The sequence below is a fragment of the Coccinella septempunctata genome, chromosome 7 (assembly GCF_907165205.1).
Source record: "Coccinella septempunctata chromosome 7, icCocSept1.1, whole genome shotgun sequence".
NCBI lineage: Eukaryota > Metazoa > Arthropoda > Insecta > Coleoptera > Coccinellidae > Coccinella > Coccinella septempunctata.
In genome coordinates, this window is record NC_058195.1 from 8977358 (window position 1) to 8993465 (window position 16108).

The window sequence follows — 16108 nt, forward strand, 5'->3', positions numbered from 1 at the left end:
CTTCGATTAACTATAAGCATTGAATCCAAGATAGCTACTGTTATCAGAATGCAACCGCGTATTGAATGGATAGCTCTCAAAACGCTTATATCTGAAAAAATTTCAACCCTGACCTAGCCTCTTGAAAATTTTCCGTTATCGCTTCAGCGGTAACTTCAAAACGCCTAAGTAATCAATTAAACTTTCACTCCGCATCATAGAAGGCGTTGATATTATTTTCGGTTCTCCTGCAGTTACTACCATAAATTAATACCTTGCATTGATCGTACCTCACGATTTTTGTCTGCATGATCAACATATATCGACGGTGTTATTAGCAAAACGTCAAAATCAACTTTCAGTTTTTAATGTTTTTGAAGCTACTCATCAGGATTCACATCATACCCTCTGGCAATTACTTTCACATTTGGCTTACGTCAAGAATGAGGAAAAAAAAACGTATGTGTCTGAAATTTTATTCTACAAAAAATATACAAATATAATAAGAAGCTCTTAGTCCTAATTTAATAAATAACCTCTAGAATAGTTACGTATTTTATATTGCATCAAGTCTAACGAACTAAACAAGCTACTGACATTATTTTTGCATAGAACAAAAAAAATTCAGTTTTCATTCACAGTTCCGAAGGATATTAGTAGAAGAAACTTAGGATACATTTTGAAAGCATGAAACAACGCAAATTCAAAGTGATACAATTGGAAAATTGCACTAGAATATTGCAGAAATTGCAGCGAATCCAGCGTAGAAGATATAGTTTCATATCAGTAAACTGTAATGAAAATATTCATCATGGATTCTGATGCATTATCGTCCTCACATGTCATCAATTTTAATAACTCATTTAAAATAAAATAAATTTGAGACTAGACATCACATAGTCTGTTTTTTTTTATAAATTAACAACGTGTCAAATTGAAACATGGTACTTTATCGAGTTATATAAATATATTGCGATTTTTATATTAAATATGTTAACCTACATAATTTAAAATATGTACATTTGTAATACAAACAATACAATAAATAGAATACTGGTGAATACTGTAGTGGAATTTGTTAATCTATGGAATTATCTATCAGTATCTCGAACAGCAGTTGTGAGTTGATGGTGACGATGGATAATGTATTGTCCTGAAACAAAAACAAAAAAATAAAAAAGGGTAAAAACAGTTTTTTCAAGCAGCTATATAAAATCCAAAGAATACTCATTATTGTGAATTTCTAGAAAGCGTTAGTCCCAATAGTACACAGACGAATAAGTTGGTGTTAGTTTTGGAATTGTTAAAACAACAATGTCAAGAATTCAACACTCTGTGCTGGATTGAATTTCATTCGATTGCCCGTTCAATTCGTGAGATTGAAGGTTTCGATCAGACCCAACCTTGACATCATCATTTGAGAATGTTGTGTTAAAGGATTATCTTACATTGTATTACAAGAAGACAGGGCTGGACTTGCCCAGGTTCCAAGGATCCCTTTACCGCCATATGCATTGATTACATCTAAAATAGCAAGATCAGATTAGATTATTCACAAGAAACAGAAAAAAACAGTTAATTAAAAGGTGTACAATATGCCAGCAACCACAGGAGCTGAAGAATAGTTATAGGTTCTTCGAAGAGACAGAATAAAAGTACGTATATTTAAGTCAAGGAGGAAAACAATGATGCACTGAATATTCTGTCTCCACGGGTGACAAAATCATCGAGTTGAGATATTTCTACACAAAATCCAAACAATATGAACCAAAATCTGTAATATGAGTACATCGGAAAACGTGTTTAACATATCATATTCACATCAAATTGGTCACGTAGAGGAGAAGTAGAATTTTTTATTTTTTCAAGTGTAGGCATCAAACCAATTGTGTATTTAAAGTTTGGGGACTATTCCATACATGATAGTGCCCAGAGTAACACGGTCTATTCCTAGGAGGAAACATTGCACGAAAAAATATACCTTAATGGCAAATTGCGGCCCAGATTTTGGAAATTATTATTCAAATTAAAATCGAATCAACGAGAATGTAGAATTTCAATCATATTTGATCTACATAACTGGAGTAGGTTTCCATATTGACAGTCCCCGTATTTTACCATCCATTTTCCTCATAATCCACATCCACAGAAACCAAACAATAGGCGATATCAGTGGAATGACCCGGTGAATTAAAGAAAGACCATAAACTCTTTTGATGTACCGACACCTGCCTCAAATCGACGCCAAAGACAATGGGAAACTGAAGTTTTTGAAAAGTCGTAAACTGTTATGACTTTATTGATGCCGTTAAGCATTTAACTCGTTTCGTACTGCATTTTTAGGGATTAAATGGTATTCGACGGTTTTGTGTGGGTGCAGCGAGGTCAGAAATAGCTTTGATAACATTGTGTTGAGCGATGGCAAATAGAGGTGTATCCCAGACTTGATAAGGTTTGTTAACATCGAACAGCTGATTCGGAAAGATGTCCTAGACAGTCGCGGATGTCAACAAGGAACTCACGCAATTCCATTTGAAGAAATCTCATTCTTTAGCCGGCCACAGACACAGAGAGAAGACGTGGAAATTATGAAAAAAACTGTCAGAATTGTCGAAATGTCATCATTTGTGAAGATTTGATCCATTTACATTTATTTTAGCAGTCGGTTGACCATGAAATAATTTTCTCAAGTTTTTGTTACTAGAACGGAGTAAGGTTGGCACTCATGAAATGTCGTTAATGTCATAACGCCGTTGCCACAACTAATATCAATTTTTATTACGAAAATGCCGAAAGTGATTGAAAAAAGAGACAGGGTTTCAGGAAGTGCTATTTAGAATTCAGGTGCGCTCATTCAAATAGTGATACCCTGATATTCTAAAATCCACAATACGTCAGACGGTAGCGAAGATATTCAATCTAAGTGAATTTATAAAATGTTTCATCTGAATCTAAACGACTTATGTTTCAGTTGAATATTTCCACAGTCAGAAAGATTGTGAATGAAGAAGATGACAAAGAATTTCGTTCTATTGGGAGACCCAAAAAAGTGGTAGCATTTGAGAATTTTATGTTTGAGTGAATTAATGCGAAAAGTTTACTACAGGATTTTCGATGTATGTCATCGTAGAATAAGTTCCCGAAAATTGATTGTTCTATTCTTCATATGACTTGTCCTATACATTGTAAATGTCTTAAGGAACCAATAAATATCTAATTATTATATCGATGTATTAAGATGAACATCAGCCACAAATACGCGTCAGTTGTCCTGTTAATTGTTTATTCATGTGAAATTTTTGTTCAAAGGTGAAGTTCATCTTGACTTGAAACTTCCTTTAATTCCTTTTACTTATATTGATGCAAGATGATTTTTGTTGAAGAATTTAACATTATTGTAATTATCTGTTAATTCCTTCGGGAGATACCTATTCCCAACCACTGCATCATATGCATTTCATCTTCGGGTTAATATTTTTGAAATCTACAACTGATGTAACGTATTTAAACTTTAGCCAAAGAAGATAACAAACATTAACTCTCCTCAAGCTAGTGCATATTATGATGTTATACTGATCTCTTGTATTTTCCATGCAAATAATTGGATTTGGTATGCCTTCAATCAGTTTGTATAAACTCCAATTATGTTCGTCACAAATATTTTCCGAAGAGATTGGACATTGTGATAAAATACGTAATAACAGAAACTTTTACGTAGAAAGGGCAACATAGCGTTGATTTAAAACCGAAAAATGTTTTGACGAGCTTCATAACCTCACATTTTCGCACTATACAGAGTGAAATGTGTCAAATTTCCATGGCCAACCGAGTGCTAAAATAAAAGTGAATGCATGGAGTATATTTGCTAGCAGGAAAATGATATTATTGATTAGAATCTCAAGCAGGAAATGAAATTTCTCCTGACATAGAAGCATAAACCGAGAAGCGCGAGGCGTTTTTGGACGAATTCAACCATCGACCAACGACCCATAAACTCTGAACCCATATGGGAGAACCGCAGGCCCAAATTGCATCGGGTAAAATCCCCGGAGTGTGTCCGAACTGACACCAGATGACATTTCGTTCCATTTTCGCCTTTCGGCTGCCGAAAATCCAGAGAACAAAGGATGCGCCCCATAGAAGAAAGACCCCAAAATATCTTTCGCGGTTCCGTGAAACGATTTACAGCGCGACAATAAAAAATGATTCGACGCGGTCTGTCTGTCATGAATGGCAGCGAAATTGGTTTGGAAATTTTCATTATACCACGGAGATTTTAGCGGATTTTATTTCTTGGATGTTGCGCTAAGCGAAGAGACAGATAGTGGTGTGAATTTCGCGCAGGACGTGTCATTACTTCGTTGGTCAATTGTTTTCAATAAGAGGCACAGAAAAAATTTGAAGCACACTAAATTTGCACGTTTTGAGGCATGTAGATTACAAACACAAATTTCAAAAATACCCTGCTGTCCAGGCTTTTTCTTAGGCCGTTTGCACCAATCCCCCTTAAAAGGAGTACATAACTAAGCCTCGTTTGAAGTTAATGGACGCTTAATTTTATTCCCAGTTGCACGACTTAACAGTGGCTTAACAAAATCTTAAGTAAGGGGCCCTTAAGTTTTTATATCTAGTGATATTTCAGTTTTTTATTTTGGTGCAACTTCATCCTAGTCCAATAAAGCCATTTCATTGGTTGGTCGGTTGCCGATGATCGTTGTCATTTCATTAACCTAACTTTATTGTACTGTCAGTCAGTGTCAAGTAAACTATTATATTATTATCAAAGAGTGACAACTTTTTGTTGCTGAATTAGCATTATGATTGATAATGAAATGGATTGTCAAATAAAAGGTACTTGACGTTATTATAAAAACCACAGCAGTTCTGCAGCCAGTTTATGAGTTCAACAAATTATTTTAGGTTAGAATCCCGCCCTTAAATACCTGAATGGTCATTACAGGAGCGCTTAAATTTAAGGCTAGCTTTAGCCATTTAAATGTCACTTTACAGTTGGTGCAACGTAATTTAAGTTAAGGGTTCATTTTAAGGGACACTTAACACTAAGTGCGTTTGGTGCAAACGGGTCATAGAAGCGTGCAATTAAAAGAATTTTGTATTTGGAACAATATGCAGGGTATAAATGAATAGCTACCAGAAAATTCCTCATCAAAGAATTCTGTGTGCATTTCATAATTTTTTTTGAGCAGTCCCTCCTTAAATACACTCACACTGTTGTTGATGCTGATTCGGTTAACACGTTCAAAAACCGACTCGACCGGCTTATTCGCGACCAGAATTGACTTTTTTCATGTTACTGTGAATAGGTGCTTATTTCTCGGGTTTTGTTTTTTTTTTTTTTTATTTCTTTGTGCCCATTGCATTCGAGTGTTTTTTTTTCACTTTGTAATTTTGAGTTTATGGGTCAAAACCCCTACTCTTTTTTGTTTATTAATAATAATAATAATAATAATAATACAGCTATCTAAAAATGGCACCGGAAAAGCAATTTTTCATATAATTATTTTCTTAGAAACCAGAAAACTGACAAAAATGAAACTGAGCACTGAACAGACATTCTTTGGGAGTGAGAAGCCAATAAAAAAAATTACTGGCGTTGTCCTATTATAATTGCAATGGGTAGAAAAAGCCACCCCTAAAATTTTGAAAGCTTGATTCTTTTTGAATAAATAAGGTTTCTTGCAATGCCTTGCCGAAACTGAAAAATAATTTATCTACTACTACTTCGAACTTAAATTTTCCTGGTAGGAGAACATCACTAGAATTTTTTTTATTGCGTTGTCGCTCCCAAAAAATTACAAATTGCTATTCAGGTGCCATGTTTAAAGGAAAGGGCTGCATTCAAGCATGAGCTGAAAAAATCTATTTGCTCAAGCAATTGCACGATTTCATGAGTTTGTTTTCGGCATTTTCACAATTTTTATATGGATTGACTTAGGGTCATAATCTGTCCCCTCATTTGTATTTCGAATTGAAGTTTTCCTGATTTTGTAGGAATCAGTAATCTTTTTAGGTCAGTTGGGCTTCTGTTTCTTCACATTTTAGAACAGGAGAATAGTAATAATAAACTCCTCGAAAAATTACCCAACCTTTCGAATAAAATTGTGTTAAGTTAAGTTAAATAAGAGATTAATTTTTTGCAATATCATGATTTCTACTCTTGATAGTTTGGAATTTTAATAATTCAGTTGTTTAACCCCAGTTGTCAAACCATAATGCAATCTTATCCTATCCAGAGGAAGTTAAAAAGTCGAGCTCTATTTCATTGAATGACGAACATAATAAATAATATAATACAATAATAAACTTTCTAATATTTGACTAAATACATTAGGTTAACAAAATTCCAAACAATCAATTATTTAATACAGCAAGAAACATTTTGCTTGATTTGTTACAAAAACTCTTTGAACTGAGTTCGTGTTTTATAATTTTCAAAAATATCGATTTATATTAACGTAATTCCAGAGAACATTTAAGAAGATTTTCAGTTTATTAACGTTGAATTTTTCAGTAATTCAGATTGTTTTGATTTCATTTGTTGTAAGTTAACATAATCGAGAAGAATTGCTCCTCCAAATAATGCATAATAACATCTAATGCAGGAGAAAATTATTGACAATTTTTTTAATTTTTTTCCTCGAGTTTCAGTTCAAGAGAGAATCAAACATAAAAGGTTAAAAGGAAGTAATGTCAATTTATAAAGTAGGTACTTAGGCTGAGTTTACGCAATGCTAAGATGACATAGTGAAGAAAAAGTTTCAAATTTATAAAAGAATATATCGTTTGAAATCAAAATACCTAATGACATATCGGCGGTTCAGTTACATGTTAAAAACAGATGCACCAATATTCTTTGAATTATTAGAAAATAAAAATGATTTCCCATATTTTTCACGTTTTTGTCGACATAATATTCGATTCATTCATTAAATATGTTCGAATTTCATCTAGTTGTAACACATAGATTTCTTCAGGATAACTATGAATCGTTTGTGTTTCAACTGAAACGGATTGAAATTTTGAGAATGTTAGATGCGTAAAATTGAAAATAAAACAGTTTGTGACCCATTTGACGTGAATATCGCAGCATAAAAAAACTCTATGATTAAAATGAAAATTTATTGTTCTTCTCACCTGTGCTGTTTCAGGTTGTCCTGTCTCTTGAAGTTCTTCCCGCAAACTTCGCAGATGAAAGTCAAGGAATTGTGGGTCCTCTCGTGTATCATCAGATTGTAGCTTTTGGTGAACCTTCTTTGGCAGTATTTGCAAACGTATTCGCATTTGGAACGCATTTTTCTACGGAACTCTCTACCACTCACGTCGTTATCGATCTGCATGATCGCAAACATTTTGCCCGATTTTGTGCCTTATCTCGTTTTGCGGATCAACAAAGATGTGAATTTTATTCGATTATTACCTAGTCCGTGCTGCGGTGTATTTTAATCGCTTACGTCGGGCAATTCTTGATTTATCTCCTTCGTTCCTATGGAAATTTCGATGCGATATCCTGATGACTTCTTCGCTTCGTGATGAGTCAATTTTGCCTGAAATTAAAGGAAAGCTCCTTAGTCATTGTTTGATTCTATGAGTGGTTTCCTATAGGTGGACTTTATCGATGATTCGATTCGAGATAAGGATTTTTTAATGTCAGTATCAACGGAAATCCTGATGGGATAAAACGCGCACAGGTTTTCTCGTTTTCCATATCATCTTTATAGGTATAAGGGTTTTTCCAGTCAGAGGTTACATTTCTACATACGAATAGCCCGCTCTTTTGGCAGCTGTCATTCTGAAAGCTGTCACCTTTTGACAGATGACAATTTGAAACTATGCCACTGACAAAAAGAGATATGCTTCAAGAACAGAAGAATTTCATTGTAGCTTTCGTTTTCCTTAAATTAAAACAATCTCAATGTATCCACTCATTAATGCTCAGGTTTCACTTTCAGTATACTACGAGTATTAATGACTCGAAATTCAAGGCACATAGAGAAACAGTGATCAAAGAAATAAACATTCAATGTTAACACTGCAAAGTTAAAGTATACTTCATTCACTTTTATTTTAGCAGTCGGTTGGCCATGGAAATTTGACATATTTCGCTCTGTATAGCACGAAAATGTGGGGTTATGAAGCTTGTCAAAACATTTTTGGGTTTTAAATCAACGCTATGTTGCCCGTTCTACGTAAAAGTTTCTGTTATTACGTATTTTATCACAATGTCGAATCTATTCGGAAAATATGTGACGAACATAATTGAAGTTTATACAAACTGATTGAAGGCATACCAAATCCAGTTATTTGCATGGAAAATACAAGACATCAGTATAATATCATAATATGCACCATCTTGAGGAGAGTTAATGTTCGTTATCTTCTTTGGCTTACATCATTTGTAGATTTCAAAAATATTCGCTCGAAGATGAAATGCATATGATGCAGTAGTTGGGAATGGGTATCTCCCGAAGGAATTCAAAGATAATTACAAGAATGTTAAATTCTTCAACAAAAATCATCTTGCACCAATATAAGTAAAAGGAATTGAAGGAAGTTTCAAGTTTAGATGAACTTCACCTTTGAACAAAAATTTCACATGAATAAACAAGTAACAGGGCAACTTGCGCGTATTTGTGGCTATTCATTTTAATACATTGATGTAATAATAAAATAATTATAGGTATTTATTAGTACCTTAAGACATTTACATTGTATAGCACAAGTCAAATGAAAAATAGAAAAATCCATTTTAGGGAACTTATTCTCCGATGACATTTATCGAAAATCCTGTAGTAAACTTTTCGCATTAATTCACTCAAATATAAAATTCTCAAATGCCACCACTTTTTTGGGTCTCCCAATAGAAGGAAATTCTTTGTCATCCTCCTCATTCACAATCTTTCTGATTGTGGAAATATTTAGCTGAAATATATGTCGTTTAGATTCAGATGAAACATTATATAAATTCTCTTACATTGAATATGTTCGCTACCGTCTGACGTATTGTGGATTTTAGAATATCAGGGTATAACTATTTGAATGAGCGGACCTGAATTCTAAATAGCACTTCCTGAAACCCACTCTCTTTCGGCATTTTCGTATTGAAAATTGATATTTGTTGTGGCAACGGCGTTATGACATCAACGACATTTCATGAGTGCCAACCTAACTTCGTTCTAGTTACAAAAACTTGAGGAAATTATTTCATGGCCAACTGACTGCTAAAATAAATTTGAATGAAGTATAGGTTTCCGTACTTACTGAACGATTATTGGATAATAAATTGTTAACAGTTTATGACTCCATTAGAAGAACATTATAATGTGTACGCAAATGCATTTTGCGAATGGATTATCCACAAACTAGAACAATAATTGATAAGAAGTAGATGCAGAAAAAACTTTTCTTTTTTGCTTTATACGATCCGAATTATTTCCCAATCTTTACGCAACCAGAATTTTTAATTACACACACATTCCTATACTCATCTCAGACAGCTTAATTGATGGAATACCTTTCCAAACACGAAACTATTAGTGGGTACCCAGCAAGCTATCACTTTCATTAAGATATGCTCAAAACAGAAGCCTGCAAGGTGAAGAAGAAGAAGGAACTTTTAATAGCCGCATCAAGGTCAATTAAAGCACGCAAAATGATATGGAACACCATCATCTTGTCTTGTAGTCGTGCATTTCAGCATACCATGTTAAATGTAAGGGAATTTGTTGGAGGTAATGGTTCAAGGCGTTATTTTTTTAAAGAAGGCAGACATGATTAGTCTTTGAAATACCTATTAGTTGCTTGCGCTCCAACCATAGCTTTCCTTTGTCTTTCAAACAAATTCTCCTTGAAAGAAAACTGTATTTCACTAGAATAACTAGCAAAAACTATGCGAACTTTGTTGCAGAAAGAAATTTAATTTGGCATTTACCAACACTTTATTTATCAGCAGTTATGAAAGTAGGAGAAATCTTATAGTAAACTGGGAATCTTTTCCTTATGTGATAAAAGAATGAATAAGAACAAAGCAACAAAGAGAAGAGCATAAATTTTTAAAGATAATAATGGTAGATCGTAAAAATCTTTTTTCGCGATTAAAGTTGAAAGAAACAAAGAAAGTAATCAAATTTTCAATGTGGTTTCGGTCCTTGAAATAAATTGATGTAAAGAAAGTATAGTTAAGATAATTTTTCCAATATAATACCGCATGATGATTGAAGAAGAGGCAATTTATTTGGACAAATATTTTTGTCGAAATATATTGCGACTTTCTTCAATAACTTTTCGTTATTATATTGAAAAAATTCTTCTATAGCAGAAAAAATTATATTATTTTCAAGCAGATTTTCCCAAGTCCCTTGAAATATTTCCCATCATTTACTATATAACTATTTTCAAATTACAATTAGGATTCAAAACCTTTTTTCTTCATTCTGAAACATTCGATGCTAAAATTTCACTGAAAAAACAAGAAGTCGAAACTCACAATTTCATAGAATTCACCTCGAACACCAAGAGCGTGGGAAACACACACTATCGTGTAAACTGCTAAAATGCAATGACCAGTAGCACGCATACATCAACCGTAAGTAACACAAGGTCTTCAGCAAATCACCACCAGAACGAATCTCCGATAGACGGCACTACCCTGGTCCGCACACTAACCGATGAGGCCAAAGTTTGCAAATGAAGAACTAAGATCACAGAATCTAGGCATCACCGAGATCGGTGTGTGTTATAGTTCGGAAGCAGAGAAGTGGCGCCTTGCGAATGGTTATTTTGCCATCTCGCTCAACGAAGAGTGAAAGGTGAGTTACTCTCCTGCCTACTTTGATTCCTGACGGTGGATTTTGCAGGTCAGATGCTCTTCGAGTCACGATTTTTGTGCAGCCTATTTGTTGCCTAAACGACTATTGAAGTGCGATGATACCACACTGTGGAAAGTGAGGAGCAATAAAAAAACTAGGTCCCCTAGTAGGCTACGAAATTCTGACAGTTGACGTTTTGTCAAATGTCAATCTTCCAAATCGCATAGTCTACTTTTCTATGATATGTCCCATCTATTTATAACATAAATTCAAAAGTTCTCGAATACTCGAGAATGTTGTGAAATTTTATTAATACCTACAACGGTGTGTTGTCTTGTGAGGAATCACATTGTCGTCGCGCGCTCTATGCTTGGGGGCGAGTTCCACACCACCCAACCCCGATAATTGAACGAGACCCCCGTTGAAAAATAGCCCTGAATTAAAACACAATAAATCTTTGAGGGACCGAAAGGAATTCCGAAGAAACCAAAACCCGACGCTTTGCATTTTAATGCACAAAACGCAGTAGGCAACGAGAACAAATTCCGAAACAATTTATCATAGAAATCATCCATCACAATGGAACACGGCCTTTTTTCCCAAACAAAAAGACGGGCGACAACAGACGCCGCCTATTTTATTCTTTTCCAACGTTATAAAACCGCCTGAAAGGGTCCTAGCTGGCCCGTTACATGCCTCCTATCCCAAAAATCACCGTAAGGTGGATGATAATATTCGCAAGTCATCAGCTTATTAACATAAAGTAATTGCTGTCATTCTTCTTTGACAAACACTTGAGTAGATCTTTCGATATTTCATGTCCCATTGTTATAGATGGTAGACAGTGGTATGTCGAATATTCTTCAGTGGTGTTATCGAATATACGTTGACAGAAAGGTTATGACGCTTCTTTATTGCCTAGCTTCATCGTTGATAAATCTCTCTTTGCGGAACGCAATATAACTCCGTGATCGATGTCAAACTCAAGATATAATTGACGCTCTATGATTATTTATGGGATGCGTTCCAATATACTTCGGAATAATAGATCATAGACGAGTGAAATCATCGATAATGGATTTTCGATGAACACCGGTATCGTAAATGTTAAACAGTGGGTGTTTGATTGCAATGATTCATCCTCAAACCTCTCAAAATCGATGAAGCGACTTGTACACTAACGAACCTAATGAAATTCGTGTTCGATGGATGATGAAATTTTTTTCAACTTCTGAAATTTCGTAACTAACCTATAATCACTGAAACCTACGCCCTTCGTTGATATTTCGTTATGTACAAATTGTTCTCGTAATGTAAGGAAAACGTAATAAGCGATGAGGTCCGAGGAAAGTAAACTAATACACCGATATTAAAGATATTAAATATCGAACATAAAAAGCAGACAATGGTGAATACCAATAGGATGCAACAATGAGAGGCGGGCTGAACCATAGATTATTTGCATAAATAATCGTTACATTGTGAAGCATCGGTGACATTCAAGCCTGTTCAAGGTGTGCCTTGAATCTGGGAAGATAATAAAAGTGTACAGATTGTTCGATAGTTTCCCATCGGAACAAGATTGAAGCTATACTCTCCGACTTGATGTTTCTCAAATTATCCTGTACTCAGGTACTCCATTCAATCTGAAGCAATATTGAGTCAAAATAGTTTTTCTTTTTCTTTTCTTTTTCTGTGGCCATCGATTCCACAACAATTTACGTCAATATGTACGAAAATACCTTTTTTCAAAGGGAAACTGTTGTTAGAACCGTTAATCTATGTGTAAGTATTTGTCATCTTTCAATTTATTATTCGGTTTTTAGCAATACAAACACTAATTAGCAACGAACAAATTTCAAGGCGATTATCTCTTGTTATACATACTTAATTCAACAATAGGATTATGTATATTCATTGGATAAAACAATTTTTCCATTTTTTGCTTTACGCATTAAACTTTGGTCGAAAACATTATGATGTTTTGGGATTAATTTTTGAGCAATTATAATTATAATTACTTTCTTGTAATGAGATGGGTTAGTTGCAATACTTTGCCAAGCCTATTAAGATGAGCATATTGCAAAATAATTTGCAGGATATATAATTTTTCTTTTCAACATCATTAACTCTTAATCCTTTTATGATTTTTCTACGAATGCATTAAATTTGAAAAAATAATATTTGCCATAAATAATGAGACTTTTTTTAATCTTGTTTTATCCTTATAACGTGTATCTAACAACTTGAAAATAGAAAATTAAATATGTATAATATATAGATATATTTTTCGGAAAGATTTCGATATTGTCCATATAGTAATATATAAGTAGTTTTCTGTGAAGGTATACTTTAAAAAATGAATCTGTGGATTTTTATCTATATTTTCATATTTTTTAATTGTTAATTTTTATTATCTATTCACTCATCGACTTATACCTATATCCTTCCTCAACGTTTACGATCTTTAAACTTAAATGAAGACTTTCACATTCAACCAAAATTTCCGATTTTTACTTAAATTCTTCCCCAAAGAAAATACTTTTTCAGCGAAACGATTTTTTAGAAAATATCAAAAACAAGATCGACTATAAGTTACTCTTCCATTGGACTTTTTAATTGTACCAAATAAAAGATATTTTATTGTTGTATAAATACAACTATTTTCCAAAATTACTTAAAAAAAATGAGGAGTTGGAAATAAATTTTCAAAAAATTCTTAAAAATACCAAAATATTAGGCAATTATTATAGGACCATCAGGAATTGATATTCTCCGGGAAACCTGATAGATATAAGTAAATTTTCTTTGAAAAAATCAAATATACTAATATATGTGAAGATAAAATATAACAATTAAAACGCATGAATTATACACAAAATAAATGGATCGATCAACCCCGATTGGTACGTACAACACTCAAAAATGAAAATTTATGCGTGGGTCCCGATAATATAAACCGCCTTAAATCGAAATAACCTTTTTCAACAGAGCAAATAACTACTTACGATCATATAATTTCGGAAAAAAGCCAAGGTGCGGTAGTGGAAGCCAAATATCCTCCCAATGAACCACCCATAACACGAAATAACACTTATTACAAGTTGGGATTCGTCAAAAATATATAACCGACGGCGACCGCAGTACCAAACACGTATTTAACCTGGACCACATTTTCCTGTAACTTATAATTGGTGCCACAGTAACCAGTAGCCAAAGAACTCTTTGCACGACCAATGGAGCTACCTATTCCCCCACTCTTCTTACGTAACGACCAGTAGCAAGTCGGTAGGGTGCGTGTAACAGAAGTAGCGTTAGCAATGAGACCATGGTCTCGCCTTGGTTGACTGGCACTGCGGTACCAAAATACTGGTAAGGGGACCTTCGGCTTTCACCTTGGAATTGGTTCATTTGAATATAGTCAGTGGTTTGTAAAAAAATTTAATCAAATGCGTCACGAAAAATGATAGATCTCGCAACAAACCGACTCAAAATAAAAGTAGTAAAAGGAAAAAAATATTAGTAATTTATATAATTTTTTAAATGAAAGAAAATTGGTAAAAATATTATCAGCATTATTTATAACGTTCATATCATTAAAAAAACTGATTGTTACTATTATTAATAAATGAGGTAGTAGGTATATAATTTTTTCACAGAGAGGATGTAATATTTATATTATACTGCGGATGTTACAGACAATATTTCACAGAATATAAATACGACGTGTAAGTCAAACAGTTGTGAAGAATTTTATCCAGAATATTTTCAACACACTTTTACCTCCTACTTGCCTTGATTATTTATGATTCATTTAATTGCTCCATAAATATTTAAAAAAAAGACCATATATCTAGTGTAGGATTTAAACAAAACTTTTTTATGATTTTATCGATTTTTTTATGCAAAAAATTATAAACAAAATATTATATAGCATGGTACCTAATTATGGAGGGGCAATATTTAACGCAATTAATTAACATGAAATATACCTCAATTCAAACTGACGGACAATACAATGAATCTTTATATGTGATAATTTAATAAATTTCATATGTTTGTGTGGATTTCAACTCATAATATTTTTATATAAAATTTGATGTACTTTATCCGACACATCCTACATACTTTTTCTAGATTATTCTCGCTAACAAAACAATGAATGAACAAATTTTACGCCCCATCCCCTAATACAGTTTTACGACATACCCTGATTTAGGTCACCAGAACTTTCTAACTCGGAATGAATGCAGAGTCGTAAAAGCACAAAAGTTTTTGAAGACACACAATTCACAGGCCATTGAATGACGATTTGCTACTGCCGACCAAGGCTTCATCCCCACCTGTTCAATACGCTTGGACGAGTACGTAAGGCCGGTAGCGAACGTATGCGTAGCACGGTAGTAAGATCAGCGCGCGTTTGAATGAGCTGTTATAGCCTACTTTATAATATGAGAGGTTGAATTAACTTCGCGGTTTACAAGATGCGACTGAATGAATGAAACTGAAAGATTTTCACTAAGCGAAATAATGTTTATGGATTAATTCAGATTATTCGTGGATGTTTAGAATATATTGTGAAAATTGAATAAATAATTTGTGGAAAATGAAAGTGGAGAATCTACATCAACGAATGAACTAAGGGGATCACCAATATAATTATTTCATCAGTTAATGAAATTCCAAGAGAAGTTTCAATGATAGTTGGATAAAATCGATACCAAAAATATTGTGAAGGTAAATGAATTGTTGGACTTACCTAAAACGATAAACTGTTGTGTTGTGCCTCGCAAACCGAACTCAATTACAAAGATACTGGAACAACCTTAAGATATAGTTAAAACTTTTGCTTCTGTACCAAACTAGAGTTGGTAGCCCAATGATCCTAGCAGTAATGTGTAGCTCTGGGCTTCCTCAGCTCCCCGACCCCTTCTGCAACCCGACTATAAGTCCAACCTTCCGTTTGAAGGCCCCTTAAGAGGCACTACCATAAGGATCACCTTTCCAAGCCAACTTAGACCAGAAGCCGTCCGACTGCTAAGAGAATCTCGACCTTATGTTCGACGCGTTTAAGCCCACCGTCTGACCGGTACCGAGTCGTCTTAATTGAGATTTTAAAAGAGTCTAGATATGTGTAATTATTTATGTAAAAATGAACCGCGTTTTGGTCTACTGTCAGTTTTTAAAAAGTCGTTGATTGATGAGCGGAATCGTCGAAAAAGTGGGCATTAGAAAGGAATTATTCTCGAATTACCGAAGACGTTCGGGTGATTCTCACGATGTTCTTTTCGGTATTTCGGGAT

The 16108-nt window shown here is 34.0% G+C and overlaps 1 protein-coding gene across 4 annotated transcripts; it reads right to left on the reverse strand.

Moving 5' to 3' along the window:
- Positions 1-441: 441 nt before the first annotated feature.
- On the reverse strand, positions 442-15710 carry LOC123317566 (protein drumstick-like). 4 transcript variants are annotated; one of them, XR_006538183.1, is made up of 4 exons: positions 15565-15708; positions 7135-7544; positions 1428-1503; positions 442-1132 (listed from the first exon to the last, which is right to left on the reverse strand). XR_006538183.1 is itself a non-coding variant. In XM_044904153.1 (3 exons), the coding sequence occupies exons 2-3, from the start codon at positions 7347-7349 to the stop codon at positions 1078-1080; spliced, it is 270 nt and encodes an 89-aa protein (XP_044760088.1). In that variant the 5' UTR covers positions 7350-7544; positions 15565-15710; the 3' UTR covers positions 442-1077. The 4 variants fall into 4 exon arrangements, 3 of the variants coding, with proteins under 3 accessions (XP_044760088.1, XP_044760090.1, XP_044760089.1); XM_044904153.1 differs by lacking the exon at positions 1428-1503 and having other exon boundaries at positions 15565-15710; XM_044904155.1 differs by lacking the exons at positions 1428-1503; positions 15565-15708 and adding an exon at positions 15015-15150.
- Positions 15711-16108: the final 398 nt, after the last annotated feature.